Source organism: Colletotrichum paranaense (assembly GCF_030867605.1).
Source record: "Colletotrichum paranaense strain IMI 384185 chromosome Unknown Scaffold_23.1, whole genome shotgun sequence".
In the NCBI taxonomy this organism is placed as follows: domain Eukaryota; kingdom Fungi; phylum Ascomycota; class Sordariomycetes; order Glomerellales; family Glomerellaceae; genus Colletotrichum; species Colletotrichum paranaense.
The window spans coordinates 238,238-263,642 of record NW_026848981.1 but is presented as its reverse complement, the minus strand read 5'-3'; the positions used below and the strand labels follow the sequence as shown (position 1 = coordinate 263,642).

General features: G+C 53.6%; 9 protein-coding genes across 9 annotated transcripts; 3 read left to right on the top strand and 6 right to left on the bottom strand.

Moving 5' to 3' along the window:
- Positions 1-449: 449 nt before the first annotated feature.
- On the bottom strand, positions 450-2,801 carry CPAR01_16167 (uncharacterized protein; the record flags this gene model as incomplete). The annotated part of the gene is made up of 1 exon (XM_060500412.1): positions 450-2,801. The coding sequence occupies one exon, from the start codon at positions 2,799-2,801 to the stop codon at positions 450-452; it is 2,352 nt and encodes a 783-aa protein (XP_060340893.1).
- A 1,954-nt stretch (positions 2,802-4,755) lies between these two features.
- Positions 4,756-6,245, top strand: CPAR01_16166 (aldehyde reductase II; the record flags this gene model as incomplete). The annotated part of the gene is made up of 4 exons (XM_060500411.1): positions 4,756-5,011; positions 5,186-5,581; positions 5,697-5,825; positions 5,926-6,245. The coding sequence occupies 4 exons, from the start codon at positions 4,756-4,758 to the stop codon at positions 6,243-6,245; spliced, it is 1,101 nt and encodes a 366-aa protein (XP_060340892.1).
- A 225-nt stretch (positions 6,246-6,470) lies between these two features.
- CPAR01_16165 (uncharacterized protein) lies at positions 6,471-9,389 on the bottom strand (the record flags this gene model as incomplete). Its single annotated transcript, XM_060500410.1, has 2 exons — positions 6,471-9,144; positions 9,307-9,389. 2 exons carry the CDS (start codon positions 9,387-9,389, stop codon positions 6,471-6,473), a joined length of 2,757 nt encoding a protein of 918 aa, XP_060340891.1.
- Positions 9,390-10,172: 783 nt separating this feature from the next.
- Positions 10,173-11,437, bottom strand: CPAR01_16164 (uncharacterized protein; the record flags this gene model as incomplete). Its single annotated transcript, XM_060500409.1, has 3 exons — positions 10,173-10,483; positions 10,846-11,167; positions 11,213-11,437. 3 exons carry the CDS (start codon positions 11,435-11,437, stop codon positions 10,173-10,175), a joined length of 858 nt encoding a protein of 285 aa, XP_060340890.1.
- A 3,066-nt stretch (positions 11,438-14,503) lies between these two features.
- On the bottom strand, positions 14,504-14,914 carry CPAR01_16163 (uncharacterized protein; the record flags this gene model as incomplete). Its single annotated transcript, XM_060500408.1, has 1 exon — positions 14,504-14,914. One exon carries the CDS (start codon positions 14,912-14,914, stop codon positions 14,504-14,506), a length of 411 nt encoding a protein of 136 aa, XP_060340889.1.
- A 2,457-nt stretch (positions 14,915-17,371) lies between these two features.
- CPAR01_16162 (glutathionylspermidine synthase) lies at positions 17,372-18,790 on the top strand (the record flags this gene model as incomplete). The annotated part of the gene is made up of 1 exon (XM_060500407.1): positions 17,372-18,790. One exon carries the CDS (start codon positions 17,372-17,374, stop codon positions 18,788-18,790), a length of 1,419 nt encoding a protein of 472 aa, XP_060340888.1.
- Positions 18,791-19,142: 352 nt separating this feature from the next.
- Positions 19,143-19,475, bottom strand: CPAR01_16161 (uncharacterized protein; the record flags this gene model as incomplete). The annotated part of the gene is made up of 1 exon (XM_060500406.1): positions 19,143-19,475. One exon carries the CDS (start codon positions 19,473-19,475, stop codon positions 19,143-19,145), a length of 333 nt encoding a protein of 110 aa, XP_060340887.1.
- A 411-nt stretch (positions 19,476-19,886) lies between these two features.
- CPAR01_16160 (GANP/Nin1/mts3/eIF-3 p25 family protein) lies at positions 19,887-20,822 on the top strand (the record flags this gene model as incomplete). Its single annotated transcript, XM_060500405.1, has 2 exons — positions 19,887-20,438; positions 20,541-20,822. 2 exons carry the CDS (start codon positions 19,887-19,889, stop codon positions 20,820-20,822), a joined length of 834 nt encoding a protein of 277 aa, XP_060340886.1.
- A 454-nt stretch (positions 20,823-21,276) lies between these two features.
- On the bottom strand, positions 21,277-25,222 carry CPAR01_16159 (coatomer WD associated region; the record flags this gene model as incomplete). The annotated part of the gene is made up of 6 exons (XM_060500404.1): positions 21,277-21,519; positions 21,571-22,673; positions 22,726-24,624; positions 24,684-25,003; positions 25,064-25,113; positions 25,193-25,222. 6 exons carry the CDS (start codon positions 25,220-25,222, stop codon positions 21,277-21,279), a joined length of 3,645 nt encoding a protein of 1,214 aa, XP_060340885.1.
- Between the last annotated feature and the right edge of the window lie 183 nt (positions 25,223-25,405).

Sequence of the window (25,405 nt, the reverse complement as noted above, 5' to 3'; positions counted from 1 at the left end):
GTCAGAGTAACGAGCAACTGGGTTTTCTTGTCTTTCTCTCTCCTAATTGCTCATCATAGACTATCTTACAATTGTGCCAGGACCGAGGGTTACGTTCCATTGTTTTCCGTACAGCCAATCAAACCAACATCCAACGCCAACGTTCACAATTCCCAGTGATGGCCAGTCCCTGTTCCTTCGATATGCCAGTTCCTCCATCCCCAGCCAAATCTCTCACCCCTTCTCCAAGGACAAAGGAGTCGTTGCTCAGGTCGGGGGTTGTACTGGTATTCGTCTTGCCAAGCCTCGTTGCTAGTGATATTGTCGTCATCTCAATTGTACTCTCACATAATTCGTCAAGTCGTTGGTGCCCTTCATTTCCTCGTGTTATGCCATATCTCGTGACTTTGTCCGAGCCGGTGCAGTGACTGTAGGCTACGAGGATAGACAAGCAAAGTTCGAGTACTGACTCACTTCTTTCGAGTGGACGAGCCCTTCTTCGGCGTGGGAGCGTAGGGGGCGCAAGTGATCGAATCGGTACTCTTGCCGCCCTCGGAAGACTTCGAGCTGGAACGAATCTTCTCACGCAATTCGCTCATCGCAGCCGTCTGGGACTTTTCGTGAGCATCCTGCTTCTCCTTGATGCTTCGGATGTCGTCCATGATTGTCTTCATGCCGTCTCGAATGTTCTGCTGATCCTCTTCCAAGGCCTCCTGCTTGAACCGACCGACGCGAATATCGCCATTGAGATTCTTGATGGCTTCCTTGTTGTCGGCTCTTTTAGCTGCCAAAGCCTTCTCGAAAGACGATACCTGACGCTTGGTAATCTCCATGTCAATCTTGGCTTGCATCAATCGGACCTCCACGGCTTGAACACGGACGTCATCTTCAAGACTTTTCTTCTCATCTTCAAGACTTTTCTTCTGAATCTCGCGAATGGCGTCATCTATTACCTCCAAGTGGCTCCGCATCTTCGCAACGGCGCTCTCGATAGGCGGCAGCATCTCGTCAAGTCTCTCGTCGCGTTTGGCGTGAATCAAATTGCCGACACTGGCAAGCACCTTCTTCTCGGAATCCTCCAGGTCTGCGGCGGTGACAGCCTGCGAGTTGTTAGGCTGGCCTGCCGCAGTCAGTAATTTGGTCGACTCCAACATCCCGCGAATGATTCGCTCAACATCAGCCTGGGTCATTGGCTTGGTCGCATTCGAATCCGCCATTGTCATGGTAGCTGCGTCTGCGGTTGAAGGAGCTGCCTTGGTGGGAGTTGCCGGAATTGGGGCAGTCGTAGTGGGAGTCGTGGTGATGTGAGCTGCGGCACCGGTGGAAACGGGAGCTGAGATATTCTCTGCCGAAGTGTTTCGAGCTGAGGAAAGTTGGGTTGCAGAGGCTCGAGCGAAAGGGATTCTGGCTGAAGGAGTTCTAACTGAGATCGGAGTAGAAGAGATTGACGATGAAGAGGTTGGCAGAGAAGATTTCACACCAGCGGGCTGAGCTCGAGAGGTGGATCCATGGAGGCTGCCGGAACTTCCTGCCTCAGTTCCATAGGCTGTCTTCTTATGTTGCTGGCTCGACTGTTGATTGTCCGTGGTAGGTCGAGTCTCTTCACGGGGGCGGCCCTGCTGCTGGGAACGAGAGAGAGACCGAGGCTCAAAGAGCTCCTCTGGGCTCCGATCCCGATTGGTGAGTGACGTTCTGGCACCTGCCTGTCCCTGATAGTTGTTGCCTTTTTCATTGTCAGTGATTTGAGTCTTTGTCCAACTTGTCTTTGTGGTGTTCTTACCGCTCTGCCTGGTGTTGTTGGCAGGATACTGAACTCCGCCAGCCATGGTCACAACGATCTGTCTCGCGATCAACTCTTCAAAGTGAATGATGTGGCACCTTCCATGCATATGCAGCCATTTGCTGTAACCACTATAGTCAGAGTGTGCGCTCTTGGCCCTGCGCAAGGCGGCAAACTCGTGTGCAAAGCATGTGCTAATTTCGGAGTTCTTGTTGGCACGATCGTGGATCATCGTGGCGAGGTAGCTCGTCTCAATGCAAGGGTCGTCTTGAAGAAGACACCAGGCTATCCAGACTTGAACAATAAGCGGTTGAGTCTCCTTGAAGTTTGGATCCTCATCGGCTCGCACCATGATGGCAACGGCACTTTGGATGATGGGATGTTCAGGTCCAGGAACCCAGACAGAACGGCGCATGATTTTTCTGGCTTCCACGAAATACACGTCGGCAAGCTGGGTGTTGGAGTTTATGAGCGGCTTTCTGATCTTTCTGAACAAGAAAGGAATGCTGCTCATGTTGGCCTTCTGATTGGCAGCCCAGTATTTGTTCCTGAACTTCTTTTCCAGACGAGCGTCGTGCACCATGTTGAACCAATCCGCCAAGGGCTTTGCACGCCAGTTGTCAAGGCGAATAAAGATTTCGGCTTTGAGATAGCGCATGAGGTCAACAATCTCTGATTGACCCTTGTTCTTCAAGACCGACTTGGTGGTTGAATGGTACGTGTTTGCACTCAACAGAAGGCCTTCTGTCTGCCGAGTGGTAGTGACCGTGTGCATGATGTTGTTGTACATGTCGCTGAGTTCAGGGGTGTGGATGATCTCCTTTCTCATGGCTTGGTGGGCTGCCTGTTCAGAGTATCTGATGGTTGTCACCATGTGTCTAGTTGGCGCCTTTGCTGGAGCTTGCTCCCGCCTTTTGAAGGCGTTGGTGGAGCGCTGGCCCGCTTCATAGTCATCCTCGCTCTCATCGAGGACGGCAGCAGGTCGCTTCCGAGAGTGATAAGCCATGCTCAGCGTGCCCTGTCCCGGATTCTGTTGGTTCATCGCTTTCTTTTTTAGTATACCTGTAGAAATATGTATTAAAGGATGGGAATGAGGTGAAGGAGAGGAGCGTGAGGGATGTTGTAGAGAAGTAAAGGCAAATTGTAGAAGAAGCGCAAGTGAAGAAAGTTGCGATGGGGAGGCGTGGATGGGGGGAGGTAAACAAACCGATGAGAGGGCGAGAAATGTCCTTTTGCGCGGTTGGTGGTGTGGATAGAGAGGGCACAGAAAATTCAGAAAGGAATTTCTTGCGCTGAGGAGAGGGATGAAGGGGATGAAGTCAAAGTTGAGAAAAGGAGCTCCTGTCCGGATGAGAAAGAGTCGCGTCACGCGTTTGGGTTGTTGTGGGAGAAAGGTTCGCGAGGTGAGGGCTTGAGGTTGAAGAGTAGTCGGAGCCTTGAGGTCGAGGCAAACACAGAGGAAGGTGAATACCAAGACGAAGGTGAGGGTGAGTATGAGGATGAGTATGAAGGCGAAGGAAGTGAGACTGAAGCGCCTCCCGCCTGCTTGCTCTACGACAGTTGCCCCAGGCACCGAATATTTGCAGTGAAGCACGTCGTCAAATCAGGCCAAATAATGGAGGATGAAGACTTGATGAGAAACCATCGATCTTGGGTGAATTACTATTTACAAGAAGCCATATCTCACGATCATCCGCCGAAGAAAGGGCACGTTCCCGGGTCTTGCAGCTTAAGTGAGATTCATCCACTACATTGTACTGTATCTGTTCTATACATTGCTTTACTACACGACCATCTGTTACACTCAATTGTGAGGTACTCGTTTCTTGTTAGAAATTCCAAAGATACATATGAAGTAGTCGTCAACTCCATAGATTAACTCTGCGCTAGTGATATGGTAATACTGGAAAAATGAAGTCTGCTGTCGTTTTTGACACACGTGACATGACTTCAGCACCTCTCCGGTTTCCATACTTCCCATTCATCGGACTTTCACTTCGTACCGCGGATCGATACTCCCAAGCTTCGAGATGTTGGAGCGTCACAGCAGACATCACATAGGAGAAAGTGATTGGATGGAGCCAGTTGGATCCAGCCACAGCTGGTTGCTACCAACAGACCAATCTCAGCATCGAATACAGAAATGTTGGAATGTGGGATTGTACAGTCACTTAGTAGTCACCAATCGTTCCATTCTTTAGACGATTCTGCAAGAGATTTACATGTGATCAATCTCTGATGATCTAGGACTGCTGCAACCCCTGGCATCGGCTCTCTTGAACAAGATCTGGCTATCCAGATCAAAGTGTAAAAAAGGAGTGTAGGTAATTAGATCCGGGCGTGTATCAAGCCAAGTAGGAACTCGTAGTACCTCAGTCTACTACGAAGATACGACGACGGCGCCTGGTACATCAGACTCACTCACATCAATCACATCACCAACACCATCTCAAGAATTCACGAAAGCACCCAAACCATCGTCGTTGTAGCACTCCAAACCCCCACAACCCTCTACCTTTCCTCAGGTACCTGACTAAGGTTCCTTGCCAACCCAATGCACCAAAACCCATCCCGGCTCCCGTCTACCGCCCAATGCTCACATAATCCTCCCCCCCACTCCCCACCTCCCCTCGGCCCGGCCCCGCGAACGGCTCCGGTGGGATGAACTACACCCATCACCCATCCCGTCTTCCACACAAACCACCAAGCCTCTGCCCTACTTGCAACCAACCAAACATTCCCAATCTCTTCCATGACGACAAAAAGCTGAGAAATCATAGCTCTCCTCCATCTTCCAAGACGGAGAATTCTCCCCCCTCAAAAGTCCGACCTCTATACACCACTTCCTTTCTACAGAGCCATCATCAGACATATAACTTCAAGCTCCCCCATCACGATCATCATGAACCCCCAAGCTCACCACCACCTCACTTCTCCTCACCCTCCTTGATTTTCCCAAGAAACCACCACAGCCCAATAACCAACACCCAAACAAAATGTCGCTCAACATCCCCAACCCGGCATTGCCAACCCCCTCCACAATCGTCCTCACAGGCGCAAACGGCTACATCGCAAGCCACATCGCAAACCAACTCCTCCTCCAAGGCCACCACGTCCGCGGCACCGTCCGCTCCCCGTCAAAAACAGCATGGCTAGCCGCCCACTTTGAAAAGACCTACGGGCCCGGAAAATTCACCCTCCACGAGGTCGCCGACGTCGAGAAGGACGGGGCGTTTGATAGCGTCGTCGATGGTGCGTTCGTCTATTCCCGTTCACATATACCTACCTAGTCACGCATACACGCGTGATATTCTAACTTGATCTTCACGTCAAGTATGGCGAAAGAATTCGGCTCTCACTCAACCTCAAATCCCGTCTCACCACAAACCATGGCTCTGAACAGATCACACTAACAACCCCAACCAGGCGCCGACGCAGTAATCCACACCCTAGCAATAATGAACTTCTCCCCTAACGGCCCAACCCCCGAGGAAACAATAACCTCAAACGTGAACGCAACCCTCTCCATCCTCCGCTCCGCAGCCCGCTTCGCCGCTCCCTCGGACTCTCCAGACAAGCCCGGCGTGAAACGCTTCATCTACACCTCCTCCTCAGGCTCAGCCGCCATGCCACGCCCGGGAGAACCCTACACCGTAGACGCGACCTCGTACAACCACCAGGCCGTCGCCATCGCCCTCTCTGGAAAGGGGCCCAAGGGCATGGCGGGCGGGTACATCACCTACTCCGCCGCAAAGACCAGGGCCGAGCTGGAGTTGTGGAAGTGGTATGAGGAGGAGAAGCCTCAGTTCGTCTTGAATTCGAGTATGTTCATTGATATACTCTCTTTTCTTTCTGTATCCAATTCCCATCTTTCTACTCTTCATATCTCCTTGTCCTCCTCTTTCACCTCCCCAGGCCTAACATGAATAATCGATAGTCGTGCCCAATGCCGCCCTAGGCAAGGTCCTCCTTCCGGAATACCAAGGCTTTCCCACTGCCGTTGGCGCAATGCGACCTCTTTGGCAGGGAAACGTCACGCCCGAGTTCGTCGCAATGTTCCCAGCTCGTAAGTACACGATCCCCTCCTGCTGCTCTAACCTGCTTCACTCGAAATACTTAAACAACCATAAACCCCACCCTCCGCATCCCATATTAACCTCTCCCAGAATGGTACTGCGATGTCATCGATATAGCTCGAATCCACATTGCAGCACTCCTCCTCCCAGACATCCAATCCGAACGCCTCATTGCCTACGCGGGCAAGTTCAACATCAACGACCTCCTCGCCGCCTTCCGCCAAATCCAACCAGACCGAACCTTCCCTGACGACCTTCCCGATCTCCCCTCCGATAAGGGCACTATTGCCAACGAAAGAGCCACTCAGCTGATGGAATGTCTTCAGGGTGGCAAGGGCTGGACGAGTTTGAAAGATTGCCTGGCACCGTTGGCTGAGCAGTATGCAGCGGCTGAGGCGGAATCAAAGTGATACCGAAACGAAGTCAAAGGCGAATGGACACATGGACGAGCTTCACCGGGTCGTATCTTGGAGAACTCAAAAGCCTTTCAATTGTCCTTGGGGTACTGTCGGACTGCCGCTTGGCTGTCTCATCAGCCCAATGGAATGTTGTATATCTACAAGTCGCGCTGAAGCCAACCTCCGATGCTAGGCTTGGAAAGTTGAAAGGCATCGTGTCGTAAAGTGAAATTGGTATCAGAGAAAGAAATTTACATCACGATCTATCGGCAAAGTTAGCAGTGCTTTCATCAACAACAGTGCGGCTTCACTTACGCAGTCAGACTCATCCTTCCCCTTAGGAATGCCCATCGCCTCGAAGGTGGCAGGTCCCTGGCCTGTCGCTTGCTTCTTGGGAGGGGGCATAGTCTGAGCACTAGGAGCAGGGCTGGGTTGCTGCTGTGGGCGCGGCTGAGATGAGGGCGGCGCACTGCCCGTTCGACCCGGCTGATCGGCAAGGTCTGGTCGGTTGGGGAAAGGCCGGGGCTGACCCGCCGGTCCAGGACCGGGACGCGGTTGGCCTGAAGGGCTAAGCGGCATCGAGTCAATCCGCTGAGGTGCCGCTCCTCGTCCGTATCCATACTGAGCATCAGGGGGGATGGATGATGTTCGCTGGCCAAAGTTACCAGCTTGAGCAGGCGGCGGCGTAGGCTGACCGTAGTCGCTCGGGCCATAGCTTCCCTGCTGCGGAGGGTACGGGCTTTGCTTGGGCGGCCTGTTCGCGGCTGGGTTGGGAGGAAGGCCACCTGCCGCTGGGTATGGTTGGCCGGGTGGCCGCGCGGCGGGACCAGGGCTCGGTTGGCGATATCCTGCAGGTCCTCCGACAGGCACACGACCGCGCGGGTCCGAACCGGCCGGCGGAATCATGTTGCCCATTGACTGTGAAGCGCGAATGTTGCCTGCAGGTCCCGGAGGACCACCGGGACCGGTACGAATGCCAAATGCACTACCGGGGCGATCGGAGTGCGGGCCAGAGACAGGACGACCACCACCGTAGTGAGGGGAGAGCTGAGGTCCAGCGCCCCTGCCACCGCCGCCGCCGCCGTGATGCATTTCATCCTCGGGATACGGTGCCGTTGATTTCGGTCTGTTCAGGTTGAGCGGAGCAGGGCGATCGTCTTCTGGGTATGGAGCAGCCGACTTGGGCCGGATTGCAAGGTTGGAGTCGAGATTAACGGTGAATGCGGCTGGCCTGTTGCCCATGCTGTTGGGTCGTGACGGGTCAGGGTAGTCAACGGTGTCGTGCGGCGCCGAGCTAGGGTGCACTCTGGGCGACGGGTGAGGAGATGTCTTAGCAGACGTAGACGGGTAGCCGGGGTGGGCATCGGTCGGGGTGACCGGCGTGCTCTCGGAAACAGTCGGCATGGTATTCGGCTGCTTGAAGCGATCAGGCCTCTTGCCGCGCTGCGAGCCATGCTGCGACTTGATTCTTGTCAGCGTCGTGGTTTCGTGGTCGGCCTTGGTCAGACTCTTCTCGTGATCCAAGGCATCGATTCGGCCTCTGGCGTCCTTGTTGCCATGGTCAGCGGCCGCTTCGTACCAGAATCTGGCTTGGCGGAGATCCTTGGGCACATGAACGCCAATCTCGTAGTAGTATCCCATGGCAAATTCTCCAGTCGGCAGCTTGGCGTTGGCAGCATCTTGAGCGTACTTGAAGGCCAGCTGTTCATTCTTATTGAAAATGCCCTCGTATCCGAACAGGAACCATCTGCTCACACCGAGCGACGCCTCGGGCTGTCCTTGCTGGGCGGCCAGTCCGTAGTAATGCAGCGAGTACGCTGGGTTAAAGTCGCATCCGAGCTGGCATAGCTCGTAGGCCTGACCAATCTTCAACTGAGCCTTGGCGAAGCCAAGGTAAGCGGCTTTCTCGATATACATCTTGGCCTGGTGCAGGTCCGTCTGAAGCAGAGCCTCCGGAATATCAATGTCAGGAAGGTCCCTGGCGAGGAGCATCCCATAGACATATGACCCTTGCGGCGCATCCTCGTCCGAGAGGTCAGCGGCCTCCCTAATAAGGTCTAGACCTCGTTGGTAGTCTTTCTGGTGGTTGTGCTGGCCGAGCAGACTCATCATGCCCAAGCGGTACATAGCGGCCGAGTCTTTGAGTCGCAGACCGAGGTAGTAGTGCTCAACGGCTTTGCTGTAGTCGTTCGAGTTCTCAAACAGCATGCCCAGACGATACTCCGCACGCGCGTAGCCAAGCTCTGCCGCGCGCTGGTACTTTGTGTACGCATCTCTCTTGTCAGGTCTGCAGCCAAACTTTCCAAACTCGAGCCACTTTGCTTTCATAAAGAGTGCCTCGGGATGTTCCTGGCCCACCAAATAGTTGACAATGTTGATTGCGTCGACGCGCAGCTCGTGCTCGACGTTTGGTGTCTGGCGGCCACTCTCTGGGTCTCGGCTTCTGGCATCCATAACAATCTCAGCCCAAGCTAAGGTGTCGCGAGCCCATGACAGCTGCATAGAAACATTATTCGAGTGCAGGACATGCTCGCGGGCGTTCCACAAAATCGTTTCCTTTTCCTCGTCCGTCGGGGGGACGTTGTCCCCTGTGAGCTTTGGGAAAGGAGAGAACGAGGGCGCCGCGCTGGGCCGCATCTTATGAGGGTTGTCGCTCGCGCTGTTCTCGTGGAAGGGTCTGTAGGAATCGGTCGGGGGTGCGCCGGCTTGGGCGTCGGATCCTCCTTTCGGCGGCAGCGAGGGCGCACCAGAATCGGTTGGCTTGAGAACAGAGGACAGGGACGGCTCACGACCGTGTCGGTTGGTAACGTTGTTGCTGGAGACGGCTGCTCGGTTCGGGGAGACTTCGCGGGCTTCAAGTTCCATGCGCTGAAGGTCGTTTTGCATGTTCTGGGGGACCTGAGGCGTTACACTGGAGGAGAGGTGCGGTCAGCATAAGGCTATCGGGTTAGGAAAAGGGACGGAACAAAGACAACGAGCGGCGCCAAAAACGGCCCCATCTCCAGTTCCAGCCAGCGGGAAAGGAGGGACCCATGGTCGATCCGCCAAGATTAAAATGAGGGAATACGCGTACCGTTGAGGAGCAGGTGCAATGACCTCGGGCATGTAGTAGTCATCGAACCCTCCAGGAACGAAGGTTGCGCCGAATTGTGGCATATCGTCGGTTGTGTTTTTGGGCTGAGGTGCACCTGCATAAATAGGAGGATATCAGTCAGCGGGGGTTGAGTCGAATGACGTTTAGGTTGGAGCCACCGCCAGCTTTTTTCTGTGTGGTGGTCTCTTTGCTGACAGTTGGGCCGGTCGCCTTCTGGAGCCCCCGGAAAAAGGAGCTGCTGCTGCTGCTGCTGGCTGCTGCTTTTCGTCGGGCTGATCTGCTTCTCAAGTACGCCCGGCAAGGGTACGGGAGGGGAAAGTAATCCTGAGTGGGGTGGGATTTGGCGAAGAAAAAAGTAGGTAATCAAAAACGGTCAATAAAAGCTGAGCTGATGTCGGAATGGGCTTGAGAGAATATCCAAGTCCTTGGGTCCTCTTATGAACTGTATCTGCCTTCACTTGCTCTCTTGTCTCGAACCGCAGGGCGAGGATGTCCGGAAGCGGGGTGGAGAGTCCAGGTCGAAGCTCAAAGCATCTGGGATTCTCGACGGCGGGCCCTTTCTTTTTAGCGTGCAGAAAGAGCTGAGTGTCCCCTTTTCTCTTGTGTGCGCGAGCCGGCTAGTGAAACATGGGAGCAGCTTCGGATAGGCGTGCCAGGTGCCAATGTTGCATTTCTCTCTCGGGCCAGGAGTGAGGGGGGAACTCCCTTCTGTTTGTCCCATCGCCCAGAAAGCGGGACTGACCAGGGAAGTTATACCAGGAGGAGGAGGAGGAGGGGTCATTGGTCTCGTCGCAAGTCGTCGAGTGTGCCCATGGTACTCCACCGCCCAAGCCGCAGCACGGGCGCTAGCTCGCTGTGGCAGCAGAGGGAACGGATGAGCTGAAGAGCAACAAGCCTTTGTCTTTTTTAGTGCTCGTGGTCATGGCCATGCTGATGTCAAGATGTCGCTGTGCAGCTCCTTGCTGCGGCTTCGAGAATCGACAGGTACTTCGTCTGTACTTTCCGGGTTGAACAGTGGGCGGAGCAGGGGGTGGGCTGGTCTCGAGGATCAGGTACCGAAAGGTAATCGAGGGGGGCCGCTCCAGGATGAGGCATGTAAGACGTTCAATAAGCGTTGGAGACCTCTCGTTTTGACGGCCGTCCATTCCGTCAGTGACTAGGATATGTCATCTGACCAGCATGAACAGACGGCGTGGCAGTGGCAGCCCGTGGCCATCCGAAGACAGAGAGCAAGTGTGGTTGAATGCAGAGGAGTGCTCTGGAATTCTGACATGTGCACATGGCACCCAGGAAGCGCAAAGATGTCAAGTCCTTGCGCGCTGGACTGTACGTATTTCGCTTGGCTATGGCAGACGCATGGAACCGTGGTGTTGGTAGGCAGAGGAGAGTAGGTACTCCGTAGAGGAGCAGCAGCAGCAGATTTCCGGTTCGGGGGTCATTCGGGCTCCCGGCTTGATAAATGAGGCGGTCTCCACGAAAGGGAGATGGAAGAGGGCAAAGGAGGGAGATGAAACTTACCAAGGGCTTTTCCCAGATGAAAACCAACTTGCCCATGTCCTCCTCCTTGTGAAAGCTGTACCTGACCCTCGGAGATGGAATGTGGTCCAGACACAGCGGCTGTTCCACCGCGACTGGCGCTTCTAGTGCCGCGGCCGTTGTAGGGTGGGCCTCGCACGGCACCCGGCGCATGTCCCTGGCCAAGCCGCGCGTACATCGCCCATCGGGCTTTGCACCTTTCGAAGGGTGTCATACCCTTTGAGTACGGATACCAGATATTGTGTTCTCGAATGACAGCAGGGGTTTTCGTTTGGTAAGGTAATGAGAGTTCGGCCGAATCAAGCTAGAACAGAGTTGGGAGGAACCCGCGGGATCGAGTGGCGCATACCGGGACGGGTGAACGAATGTCGAAACACTGTTGGCGAAGGAGGCTCGTGAATCTGGGTATCGATGCTCCGGAATGCGAGATGGATAGCTCGGTCGATGTGGTAAGGTAGGAAGAATCGCTTGACGAGAACGCCAAGCGATAAAATCTGGATGAGGTGGGCGGAAAAATGATATCAGGTGTGAGGTTGAAGAAGAAGTCTGATGTAGTGAGGTTGAAGGCTTCCATTGAGAAGATATTATTTTTCCTGAAGCAGAAGCAGAAAGAGCAGGAGCTTCACCATCGCGCTTTCCAGCCTCCTGCCGTGTTTTTTTTCTGTCTTTTTTACCAAATTACGGGAAATAAGGCCCAAAGAGTCGGTCGGTCCTGCCTCACATGGCCTCGCTTGCTACCCGTCCCGTTCTACTGTACAACAACTCGATAGAAAACTGGAAGGCGCGCTGGATGTTTCCTGGCTCCTTCCCAAGGCACCTTAATTAGATGCGACGCGGCAACATGCACGGAGAGCAACAAAACGGGACGATGCATCTGGCCGAGACGAAGCAGCCAATGATTCTCACCATCTCAGTAATTCAAGGTTCAGATTGGCATTAGAAGACGTGATGTCGCGACACAGACAAGGCGGCAGCGTTGCGCTGCAGTCAATCCCTCCAAATCCACCACCTCATCGGGTACGTTTACTGCGTAAGGGCCTTTGGTGGCTGCTTGCTGGTGCAGAACACCCCGCCCCCATGTCCTGCGCCTGTAAGGGAGAAGAAACCCATGAAGGAATTCCAGTAAGGCATTGGATGGATCGCTGGAGCCCACGCCACTGTCCGACCGTTGACCCCAGAGGCCCCTCTCAATCTCACAATCGAAGGCACCTGTTTTCATCCATTGCATTCCATTGTGCCCCATTATCCGTACTCAATACGGTCATTTCATTTTTCATGCTTCTTCTTATGAGATTCCGTGTAAACTGCACTGACCACCATCGTGATATGTCACTCCATCCCCCTCTCGTCTCACTATGAAAAGATGAGAATGATCCTGTAAATTCCCATGAGAAACTCACTCTCCAAGCCTAACCAATCACTTGCGGTCCGGGTGTTGGTTGGCAATGAATGACATTCACACCACAAAGTCCCAAAACTCAATCAAAGGTCATCCACTCGGGTATCTCGCGTTTCCCTGCGCAGCCCGCTTTGCTCAGCCACAATGTCAAATTCGAGATTGTCTTTTTTGCTCAGTTTCCAAACATAGAAACAGACCCTTGCTGCTTGCATTTCTCGAGTGACCAACGAGTGACTTTGCATACCTTACCTACCGCAGCTGCCCGTCCCGTCCTTTGGGGGCCAAGTCCCCGATCGCAATCGGAATCGCTTGTCTCGTTATCGTTCATTCCACTGCTTGGCGGCAGCTTCATGAGCGATATGAATTTGCATCGGTTTGTGCGAGTCTGAACGACTAAAATTGAAATGAAAAGGGATATAAGACAAAACTCATTCGAACTCATAGCTTTCAAAATAATGACACTATTCCGACGTGTATTCGGGTACATTTAAAAGGAATACAGGTCACCTGACAACATCAACCGTCACCAGAATTAATTACTATGGAAGGAAATGCAAAGACAAAAAAAAGAAAGAAAGAAAAAAAAAAAGAAAAAAAAAAGACAAGCGATCCATGGCATCATGTAGGACCGTGAGCCAACATACGCTTCCAACATCAAGGCTGGAATCGTACCGCTCAGCCATCGACTACAACGGACGGTGCTTGTTGAGAATACTCGCATCTTTGCTCAGTATATACCTATCAGCGCTCACGATGTGAAGGTCGGTTATTGATAAGAGGGCTCAAACTCCGAATTCATAGTCTTCCAGTCTACCATAAAATCGCATCCTCAATCCTTTAATATCTAAATGCGTGTAGATGCACTCCAGTCAGGATCATCGCAGTACCAACTCAATCCCCCTCAACCCCCCTTCTTCCATGCCGGCAGCGACTCCTCATGATTTATTCCATGAATTCCTGCTTGGCGCTCCGAATTTCCCCAAACCCACGTCATAGATGCCACAACGGCCATCATCCGATCCAACCCGTCCCATCTTTTCACCCAAAAGTAACCATCCTTTACCAGGCCATGCCCTGTTCACCAAGCCTTTGAGTGTAACCTTACGCAAGTAGACTCCAGAGCCGACACTCAACAGCATACTTCATCGCCGGCGCTATTCGGCGAGACGAGACGAGACGAACGATCTCTGGCTGCAGTGTGGAAGCATCACGCTAACAAGAAATCTCCAATATTCCTAAACTCCATCTGCCCACCCATCGACACGTGTTTATTCTGCACTTTGCTTCTCCGGAACTATGTTTCTTTTTTTCTGCTGCTGCTGCCCGTTAGAAACGATTTAGCCGCGCGTATACCTAACGCCATCGACTTCAAAGGCTCATGTGTCACTAGCGCCTAGGATTCGGCTCCCGACGGGCGGTTTGCGGCAGATCGACACTTTTAAACCAATCTTAACCCACACATGCATACTATTTCCATGTTCTATTCGCCTATCACTTATCATAGTCACCTTCCCCCGCTGACCACGCGTTCTTCATGCATCCTGGGGCCGAAAGATTATTGTCCCCGGCATTACTCAGCGCGAAGTCTTAGAACGGGGTTGCTGTGATGTTATTTTCAACATCGTGTAAGCGTCTTCTTTTGCAGTACACGGCTTCACCTGTTGGGTCGGTACCATGCCGGCATAATCACTTGACAAGGACGGGCAAGAGGCTCTCATTACATTACATGTCACAACAACTCAGACAAGCAAGGGGGGCCGCAACTCCCGTACCAGCATTTAGAGTTAACATATTAGAGGTAATTAATCAGGGGTGTCGTCCTATTGGTCGCCGACGACACTCTTCTTCCAATCTTCCTTGCCTATGATGACCATCTCACGAAGCTACGTATCAGTCGCCATCACACACGAATTATCCAGGCCGAAGACATTTAAAGATGACAACGAGGTGTACTGCTAGATATTTCTTTCGCTTATCCTCTCAAGTCTTGAATGGGGCCATTCGAATTGAAGAAGAAACCAATTTATTGTCTTGACTGCAAATCTCAAGTAAGAGATTCGATTCCTCCATGGTCTTTCTTTGAATACGGTTGAAGGTTATAGTCTATTCAGGACCAGACCCTGGATCCATTTCCCTGCTGCTAGTCCAGCCCTTCTCAAACTTGCAGACCATACTGGTAGAACCCCCACAGCCTATTCAAACGTCCGCCCAGAGACTACCAAAGACCAAAAGAATGCTCCTCTAAGAACCGTTGGAACCACCACCATTGTTACCACCCTTCCCAACACCACTAACAACGCAGTGTCCAAGAGACGGATCGCACTGCCTCTGCGGCGACCTGCGCCCGAACCCGCCGCTAACCCGCTCGGCCTCGTCCTCAGCCTCGACCTCGAGCGCATCGAGGTCGCGGGCGGCAACGGCGGAGTGCGAGGCGTCGACTTTATCCTCGGCGATGACGTCCCCGAGCTGGAGGTCGTCGCCCTCGTGCTCCGCGAGGAAGAAAGTGTTTGCGGGCTGGGCGCCGTCGCAGCTGGCTTGGGCGACGACTTTTCCCCCCGTGTCGGTGCAGTAGACTTTTGCTTCGGCTGAGGCGGCGAAGAAGGCGGCCGCCGCGATTTGGATGGTGGGGAGGGTGATGTGTTGGGTCTTCATTGTGGATGTTTTTTTGAAGTTGTTTGTTTTTGGGGTAGGTGGAAAGGGGTTGCAGTTGTTGTACCTGGAGAAAGCGAAGATGGTTTGGAAGATTGTTTGTGATCAGAGAGATGGTTGTTAAAAGAGTTGAGTGCGTGATGATGATAAAAAGAAGGCATCCATTACAGGATCAAGGCCTCCTATTTATGTCATTCGAACGGACGCCCGTGATGGATGGTATGGTGAGAGCCTTCTCATTACCCATACGGGTAACAGGTTGCGGCGCAAAGGATCGGCCACGCCGTAGGCAGACTTGGCATTCTCATGATTCCCCGATTGTGCCTCACCGTCTTCTGACTCAATCATTTCCGAGATCAAGAACTTTGAACGGCAAGATTTCTATCTTGCTTTGCCCATGTCGTGAAGCAGTTTGCCAAGGTTCCCTTCACAAACGAGCCCGATAATCGCCATCATCATGGCTCTACCGTATACAAGGTAAGCTTGAGAATGACTTAACTTGGGTAAACGGGCGTATCTCTTTCACGCGGACGAAGTTGTCAGGGTTGTTTCTTTGAATTCCGGCAGCGTTCGGCCATCTCGAGACGCCGAGTTTTCAAGGATGTTTCCAGACCTATCTACTCTGGGGGATTTCTTTCAAAATGTCGCCGTAAGAACAAGGAGGCCTTGGTTCTGTCGTATGTTCAAAATCAAGGAACAACGTTATGCCAGTCATAATTGATACTGCCTTACGAATCCACCCGGTTTCTCGGTTCGCCTTACAAGCTCACTTACACAAGGCCACCCTGATAGCAAGGTACCAGTCTCCTTCCACAATGTCTACCACGTGTTTCAATAAGTCGTAGTAATGCCTCAATGAGTAATCTGAGTAGGGACCATGATCGCCGAGTTGAGAGCTGCTGTCCGGAGTAACCCGTGTTTCAAAGGGTTGTAGATCGCGTTGGCTCGGCTTGAACCGATGATACTCCGACGCTTCAACGGAAGAAATGTTCACCACTGCCTACTCGCCTTAGAGACTTATCATCTTTCGCTCTCGCCCCACTCAACTCAAGTCATTCACCAATTTAGCAAGTCATTATCATGATAATCCAAAGTCGGCGATTGATTCAAAGCCACGAAAGTAGGAATTCCCGAGTTTTGAGAAGTTGCCGTGTTTCATTGACTGTAGAGTCCAGACCGTTAAGACACTGGCATCTTACTGTAACAAAACAAGCTTCCGCTAAACTTTTGATAGCCGCCGGGGGTCCTACCTACATTCTTGTCTCTTGCGGCAAACATTTCCGGTATCCCCACGCAAATATAGATCTTAGCGGGGTTTCTGTAGAGTCATCCTGTACGATGCTCTTTGCATGCAACGACTCAAGTATCGCGAAACGCATTTCCGAACAGGTCAATGTGATTGGCTTAAACTGCCAATAGACTCAATTGCTCAGAAATCTTCAGTTTGACAAACAGAGTAGGTAATGAGAATGTTGAAAATGCGAGAGCCAACCTTTGCGGCAGGTGTTCCCGGGCCATCATGCCGTGATTCGATTGCTAGAGACTCAATGGCTTCTTGCTTTTGAGGCCCTCAACCAACACCAGATTATGGGCGTCAAATGACTACATCCATTAACTAAAAGCCACACGACTACAAGCAACCGCCATCGCGGTGAAGCCGAGGTGGGCACGTGGTTGTCAACCAAGATCGCCACTGGGTTGTGTGCAACGCCAAGACCAAAGAGGTTTGCAGAATCAATAGCAATTCTCACCAAATCTATTCAAATACGACAGGCGAGCAGATCATTTTGTTTTTCCTGACTCGCCGACCCAAGGTGCCGGTAGCCCACATGGGTTGCGTTACTCATGAATCGTTTGAATAATACAGCGAACCAACGTGCGTGTCGCGACTTACACAGCTTATATTGCGCATATAGACAGAAAAGGCTAGAGATTAGTGCGCGGTGTCCGTGAGTTGCGGTTTCATCTTCTTGTTAGTGTGCAACCCTTATTGTAATACGGTTAAGCGGCAACGTGTCTTTGGGGGCAGAAAGAAAGAGAGAGGGAGTAGATCATAATAGGATCCTGAGGAGACGTCAAAGCTTCTAGAAAGCCTCGTTTGAATTAGACTTCTTCTAGCGGCAAACTTAACTGGAGACATTTCCCATCCGTCCATAAAACCCCAACTCAAAATAAGTGTCCGCAGGATCGGGACAATCAGAAAGGTGTCCGTATCAGAATTCAGGGTGTTGTAGATTAGGGGTGATCCCCGCCTCATCCGAACCTTGAGTAGGCCTGGCGACTACCCGAGGGCAGACCTGCTGGTGAATAAGTATGTGAGACTGCCCTTTGGGGCAGCGGCCAAGCATCGTCGTGTCTGTCTTTTGAGTTCCTTGTTCTATCCCACTCTTGCTGGCTTTCTAACGCCCATACTCCACCACCTTCCTTCTTAACTCATTCTGAACCAAAAGAACAACAAAGATGCGCCGTGTTCCAGTACAAAAGAGGCCAAATGCCACCCGCCTGGTCCAAAGCCAAGGCCTCGTCTTCGCCGACCTCGTGGCCCCCGGCGCCTCAGAGCCGTACTGGCCAGACGACCGCTACTATTCCTTCACCGAAAAGGAGATGAACCTCCTCGAGGAAGCTGCCAGAGACGTGTTCGCAATGTGCTGCGAAGCAGCAGACTACCTCGTAGAGCACCCAGACATCATCACCAAGAAAATGGCCGTCCCCGCCTTCGCCCTAAAACAGATAAAGGCCACGTGGGACCGCGAACCGGCATGGGGCAGCATCTACGGCCGCTTCGACATCTGCTTCGGCGGTCTCGAGCACCCGGACCCGCGGCTGCGCGTGCCCAAATTCTACGAGTTCAACGCCGACACGCCGACGTCGCTGCTCGAAGCGGCGTCGATTCAGTGGCTGTGGATGGAGCAGACGGGCCACGGTAATGACCAGTTCAACAGCATTACGGAGAAGCTCATTGAAGGGTGGAAGCGCAACATGACGCTCGTCGAGAAGGAGCTGGGACATAAGCCAACCGTCCACTTCGCCGTCGGCGAGGGCGAGGCTACGGGGGAGGATGCGATGAACACCATGCTCCTGATGGAGACGTGCCAGCAGGCCGGGTGGACGACCAAGGCGCTGACGATGGAGGAGATTGCAAAGTCCAAAAAGGACGGGCGGTTCTACGATGCGCAGGGGGAGCATATCGACGTCATCTTCAAGCTCTACCCGTGGGAGTACATGGTCGACCAGCAGTTTGGCGAGGCGTGTTTCGAGGACATGGAGAACATTGGCAAGCGCGACGAGGAAGGGAACTACATCGGAGGAACAGTCTGGATCGAGCCGCCATACAAGCTCCTCTGGAGCAACAAGGCTGTCTTTGCCGTTCTCTGGGACATGTTCAAGGACGACCCCCGGGGCAAGTGGCTTCTCCCCACGTACTTTGACAACGAGGCGCCGGCGTCCATGACGAGTTTTGCGCGCAAGCCCATCTTTGCGCGCGAGGGCGCCGACGTGGTTCTCAAGAAGGACGGCGAGATTCTCCAGGACGCGTCGACGGGAGACTACGGCGCGGAAGGGTACATTGTGCAGGAGCTTGCTGTGCTGCCCGAGTTCAAGGACGCCAAGGGCAGCTCGTGGTATCCCGTGCTGGGTATGTGGTTCGTCGACGGCGATCCGGTGGGCATGGGAATCCGGGAGGATGGCACGCCCATCACCACCAACGCGTCCGTGTTCATCCCGCATTCAATTGAGGATGGACCCGTCAACTACATGAGGCAGAAGATTCCCGACCAGGAGGAGATTGAGAACCTGTTGCGGGTCGAGCCGTTCTTTGATTCATTTGATAAGGAAGAGAATGAGATGATGAGCTATATCAAGAAGATTGTAATTTCTTAGCGGGTTTACTCTGGGGGCGAGTGTCCTTTCGGCGTGTTGTTTTTGGGAGGAGCTCGATATCTACTTTAGCGGGAATGGAATCGAGAAAATGCAGTTCCTAATGACTTTGATAATCGCCTTCTGATGATTAAGGATATGCATGAGAGTATAGCACGGCACTTGGAACTCCGATTTCAATGAGCATGCCGAAACTCAGAAGTTGCGAACCAAAGTCCCGCGAGTGCAGTCATTGCCCAGAGAGAGTTCGCCATGAGTGCCGAGACAGGTCAAGCCCGGAGTCCATGCGAATACCTTCCGCTTGCGAGTTCGGAGTAGAGTTGTCGCGCTGCTCGATATTCAGAAGCAGCACGTATCAGAGACTAGACGCGCGATGCACAAGATGCCTGGCCTCGGTGAGACTAGACAGATGACCTCGGTTTCGCTCGCATCCTCGTCGACAGAAGTAGATCCTGACCAGGTACGCTGGTTCGCCATGTGAGAAAGAAGCTTCCGCCAACTGCCCGAATGCCATACGCGTCCGCGATGCCGACTTGCCGGATGGGAGGTGCGGGTAGACAAGCAGGACTCTCCCAGATGCTGCCGGAACCCGGCACGGCGGGGTGCCGGAAGTTGAAGAATCTGAAGCGGAACAAGGGACCGGGCCCGGCGATACCGTCGGACTTTGCATCACGTGAACCAGATGCATTACCTCAGCACAACACTTGACGCTTCCGTTGATGACCAGCTCCAAGGCAGCTCAAAAATTACCTAAACTTAGGAAGGTTAGCGCGCAGGACCCCTGCACGGACCTGGCCAGCTTGACGGCACCTTTCGTCAGCCTCTCAGCCTGCTGAGCCAAACACCCAAAGCGTCGAACCTACCTTACCTTACCTTAGCATCTGGACACTCCAACCTTTGACACGATCAACACCACAGCAAACCCACGTCTCTCCATTTCCTCTCCACGAAACCACAACAAGGCAGACTTGTCATTCGACCTCCCATAACAGCAACTATCTGCCGACGTTCCACGACCGTTGCCGACATCAGTCCCCGACAACCGGAACACCACCAGCCCAATCCACCCCGCAGCACACATACACAACCACCACCAAAAATGGCGGACCGCAACCTCCAACAGGTCCTCACCCAGCTCAAGACCAAGGGCTCCTCCCTCCCCTACACCGAATCCTCCGCCCTCCTCTCCAAAGCAAAACTCCACCTCCTCCAGCTCAACGCCCTCACCCCCTCGAACCCCAAGACCTCCCCCCAGCTCCTCGCCCTCGCCCGCGAGACCTACGAGCTCGGCGCCCTCGCCTCCATCCGCGCAAAGAACCCAGACGCCTTCACCCGCTACGTCCAGCAGCTCCAGCCCTTCTACGAGCTCCCCTCCAACGTCCTCCCGCCCAACGTCCCCGAGCGCAACAAGGTCACCGGCCTCTACCTGCTCCTCCTGCTCACCCAGGGCCGCTACGCCGAATTCCACTCGGAGCTCGAGAGCCTGGCCAACCGCGAGGGCGGCGGCGACAGCAGCGCCGTCGAGGGCGACAAGTACCTGGGCTACCCCATCCGTCTCGAGAGGTGGTTGATGGAGGGCAGCTACGACCGCGTGTGGAACGCCCTCAAGAGCCGTGAGGTGCCTAGCGAGGAGTACGGTGTCTTCTCAGAGGTAATACCCCCCAGTCATTCATTCTCCTCGGCCCTGTGATGATCTACACAAGATATGTATATAGCAAAGGACCGTTGATGCTAACACTCTCATCTTCAAAAGATCCTCACCTTCCAAATCCGCTCCGAAATCGCCTCAAGCAGTGAGCGCGCATACCCAAGCCTGCCCATTAGCTCCGCAAAATCCCTCCTCTTCCTCGACTCCGAGGGCGACGTCATCTCCTTCGCCCAGGCGCGCGGTTGGATCCTGAAGGAGGGCCACATCTTCTTCCCCGACACCGCCGAGGGCGTCGCCGCCGAGGACGGCACCACCGAGAAGGAGATGAGCCAGATGGTGATAGAGAATGCGTTGGGATACGCCAGGGAATTGGAGACCATTGTGTAGACGTGGTTTGCAGAGAGGAAAGGGGCGTATGTTTTTGATGTATTAATATTCATGCGACTAGACAGACCATGAAAGAAGGAAAGCTCGGATACAGGAATCCAAGCCGGGCGTTAACGATCTGATCAAGTACGCATCCCAAATAGCGTGACTTGTATCCAATCTCGGCACTTCAGGTGAACGGCGACCTCTGGTAATGCACTGAGCACGCGGGGACATCGAACGTTCAATTACGCTGGCACATCAGAGGTCATGGATCAAATGATGACATATATTCGTCTCCCACAAAACTATTGCTAACAATCAAAAGCCCGGGGTTTTCATCAGACACTCCAGTCTGTCTACTGTAAACTTTTCCCAAGACCAATTCCCCCATCGGCCGAGCGTTACTGCACCAAATCATGCAGTCTTCACCCCATCATGGGTCGGCGACATCTATTATACTAGCTAGCTCTCTCTACGCGAAGAGCTTCAGGCCACTGCCGTGCTTGCCGACCTCGCACACCCCGCAGACCTTGCAAACGGTGCCCTTGTACTTGCTGTGGTACTTGGAGCCGTCAAAGGCGCACTCCTCGTAGGAAGTGCCGCTGTAAATGGGTGAGTGGCTGGCTGCGCAGATATCAAACTCGGCAAACTGGTCAAATTCGATCTCAATAGCGTCTGAGGGGTTACGCTCGCATTGGGCCTTGGCTTTCTTGGCCTGCAAAAGGTGTCAGTCTGGATATATTTGGAATAAAAGGTTGATACTCACGTTTTCAGTCAGCTTGCTGGAGCCGCCATTGGCAATAATGCGGTTGGCAAAGCTCAGTGCTGAACCGTAGTTCTTGTTTCTTATCGCCAATTGCATCGCGTTGTGCAGGGCCAGCTGGCGATGAGGAACCTCAATCTTGGGGATGGTAAAGTAGGCTGACAACTCAAGGTTGCGCTTGAGCTGCTCGCCAGTGGTGCCGAGCTTGCGGCGGCTGAGCTCAATCTCCATGGCCACGGCATATTCGCTGGCGGATGTGATGAGCTTCTTCGCCTCGGCGACCTCGCTTTCGCTTGAAACGGCGTTGATAAGGATGGCGTGGAGGATACCCTTGAAGATCTGAAGACCGTCCTCGAGCTTGTTGGTCTTCATCGAGTTGTAACCCTGTTGCAGATCGTTGGTCGCCAGGAACTCGAGATCCCTGGGCACGATCGGCAACACCTTTCTAGGGTCCGTCTCCTCAATCGTACGTCGGACGTAGTTGACCAACGGAGGAAGGTTTGCAGAGGCTGGAAGATACGTTTTTGATGCCTGGTAAACTTCGAGGAAGCGGGGCTTCAGCGGCGCAAAGTTGACTGCTCCCACTTGTCTGTTGAGGAGTTGCATTGCTGACTCGAATGAGCCACCGGCAACATGATCCACGGCCAGAGGAGAGTTGCGGGCCCAAAGATCGGCCTCACTGCTTCCAGCACCACCAGCGTCCGCACTGTCAACATTTACGAAGTCGCCCTCGATCTCGGGAACGACATCATCACCCAGATCCCAGCCTGCCGCATCCTCATCATCGTCGACGTCGATGAGGTTGCCATTCTTCTTCGCAGCGACATCCTCCTCGATGTCGTCATCGAAGCCGTTGGCAGCTGCGGGAGTATCCTCCAAAGACAGTCCTTCAACCTGGCCAAGCAGGGCCTTCTCGAAGACAGACTGGGAAGTGGCCTTGGTGGGCCAGTTTGCCTTGAATGTGGGGACGACAGGCTTAGGGGGCGTCAGAGCCTCCCCAATCGTAGGCGTCTCCAATTGGTCCTCGGTGAGACCAGTGGCCTCGAGAATAGCCTGGCACTCCTCCTCCAAGCCGTGGGACTTGGCGGTCATGTATGCCAACGGGTCTGTGTCTTGTTAGTCGAGATCTTACTAATGCTTACATTGTAACAAACTTACACAGGTCGATTTCCTTGAACATCTGGATCCTGTCCTCAACCTCACCGAGGTAGAGGGCGTTCTGGAAACGTGCAGTAAAGTCACCTCTGTGCTCGGCAATCTTGGCCATACGTGCCAGCTTAGAGTGGTCACCGGTGGACAAATACAGGAATGAAAGCTTGTCGAACTGCTTGAGCTTTTGGTAAGCCATCTCAACGACCTGGTGGTTTCCGTGAGCCAAGGCCTCGGCGCTCAACCTCTGCCAAAGCTTAGGACGATCAAGCTCCTTGGCAGTCTCGACAGCAACGTCCAGGTTTCCGCACTCGATTGCGAGCTCGAAGCGGGTTGCGGGGTCCTGCACGAATTGCAGAGCAATCTCGGGGTATCCCTTCTTCTGAAGGTAAGAGATGATGGATTGACCAACAAGACTGGAGTTCTGGATGATGTGGAGCATTTCCTCGTAGTTACGCTTGACGAGGGCCAACTTGAATCGGTATTCGGTGGGATCGACGTGGAGAACCTTGGGCTTGGCCGCTCTGTCAAGGCAGTAGACGTTACGGCCCTTGACACGGACCAGATAGACGGTCTGGTCAAGGGTGCGGACAATACCGTTGTCTCCATTCAGAAGCGTGTACTTGATGTGGTTGAGGGTCGAGTACAACAGAACACCAGCATCATCCCAGGTTGCGCTCTTGATTCGGATAGTCTCGTGCAATGTGCTGACCTGCTCGAGGGTCTTCGTCACGATAGTGACGTTGTGCTTGCTCAAAAGGGCCGCGTACAGCCCATCATTCGACCACACAACGTACTTGACACCATTGACAGCCAACTCGGCGACACTCTTCTTCTGCCCGATGTCGTAAAGATGCACAGCGGTGGGCGTAATGATGAGGAGGTTGCCGGTACCACCGAAGTAGATGTCGCTGGTTCCGACAGGAGGCTTGAAGGAACGGGTCGTGTTGTTGGAAAGATCCTTGATGTCGATTGTCTGGCTAGACGTGTTCAGGACAGCGAAACGGTTGCGGGCGACGAAGATGGCCGAGTTGCCCTGGCCGCGCTTCGACTCGGTGGGCTCAATGGCACCGGATCCATCGCGAGGAAGGTTGATCAGTTCGTAAGACCCGCTGTCGGAGGGAGAGGTGACGAGAACGGAGCGTTCGGCCGGATTGTACGACAAGGTTCGCGGTGGGGTCCAAGGGCTCCCAAGCTTCTTGAGAGAGAGTAAAGTCGGGCTTTCGGTACTCTTCTGGAAGTCGTAGGATCTGACGTGCTTCTCCTTGGTGATGTAGAAGAGGTTGTTCTGGTATACTGACGATGCCGGTCTCTCTCTCTCCAGCTTGAAGACCATGACACCGTTATCGTGGCCAGCAGCGAACAAATTGATCTCGGGGTGGGCGGCAATGACCCAGAATCGGTCGTTCTCGCGCTTGAAGGACTGCACCGCGGTGCGCTTGTTGAGGTCCCAGACGCGGATGGTCTTGTCCTCGCCGACAGACAGGATCAAGTCTTGGTGGGGGTGGAACAAGCAGCCAGAGGCGTTCTGGAAGTGTCCTCTGCAGGTGTCGACCTCCCAGGCCTTCGTTTCGCTCATGCGCCAGAGCTTGACGAGTCGGTCATCGCCGGCAGACACAATGAGCGGCATGGTCGGGTGGAACGCAACCCAATTGACACCGCGGTCGTGGCCTTCCAGGACAAACTTGACAACAGCATCGGTGTTACCAAACATGTCGGTCTGGTTCTGGTTCGCGCGCGCGACCTGGTCTTCGAAGGTCATCGATGTCGGGGCCGAGTGCTTCTTGCGCAAGCCGGAAATGTCCCAAACTCGGACAGACTGGTCGAGTGAGGCAGAGACAACGAGGTCTTCCTTCGGGTGGAATTGGGCGCACATTGCGTAGTGGTTGTGTCCGGTCATGGTGCAGACTGCGAATCAAGGTTAGTTACCTTCACAGCCATCACGGAATCCTAAGGATTGTGCGCACTTAGAGAGCGGTTCTGCCAGTTCCATATCCTGATCGTCTGATCGTCGGATGCCGACAGAATCCATGGCAATTCATGATGGAAGAAGACAGTGCGAACGTAGTCGAGATGGCCGTTCAAGGTGAAGAGGCATCGGCGAGTCTGGTAGGACCAGACCTTGATCTTGTAGTCGTCGCCTCCAGAAACGAAGAGGGGTTGTGTCTTGTGGAAGTCAATTCCTCGAACCGGGCCATCGTGCTCTTCGAATCGATCGATCAATGTTCCCATGCGGTAATCCCAAAGCTGAATCGTGGAGGAGTGAAGTGCGACGAGGATCCATGGTCTGGTAGCTGTTCGTCAGCAAGGGGGCAGACTCGAGGGAAGCTATGGGTTGAAAGCTCACCTCTTGGGGTGGAAGGCGATGCCCTTTGCGCGGGAGGACTTGGACTCGAACTGTAGACTGGGTGAGCAATGGACTCGAAAAGAAGATAGGATCTCGTCAGAGACCCAATGCGCCGAGGGCGGAGCGTACCTTGGTCAACATGCCCGAGGAGGCCTGCATTTTGGCGGGGAGGTGAAGCCGGAGCTTCTAGCAACCAGCAGGGGGGGAAATCAGGCGGCACCTCTGGAGAAAACGGGATTCAAGTGCAAGCCAGCTTACCGACCGAGAAAGGCTGCAGCTGGAGTGGAAGGGGATGGTGACATTCACGGGTCACGAAAAGAGGACGCGGTGAAGGGGTTGGAT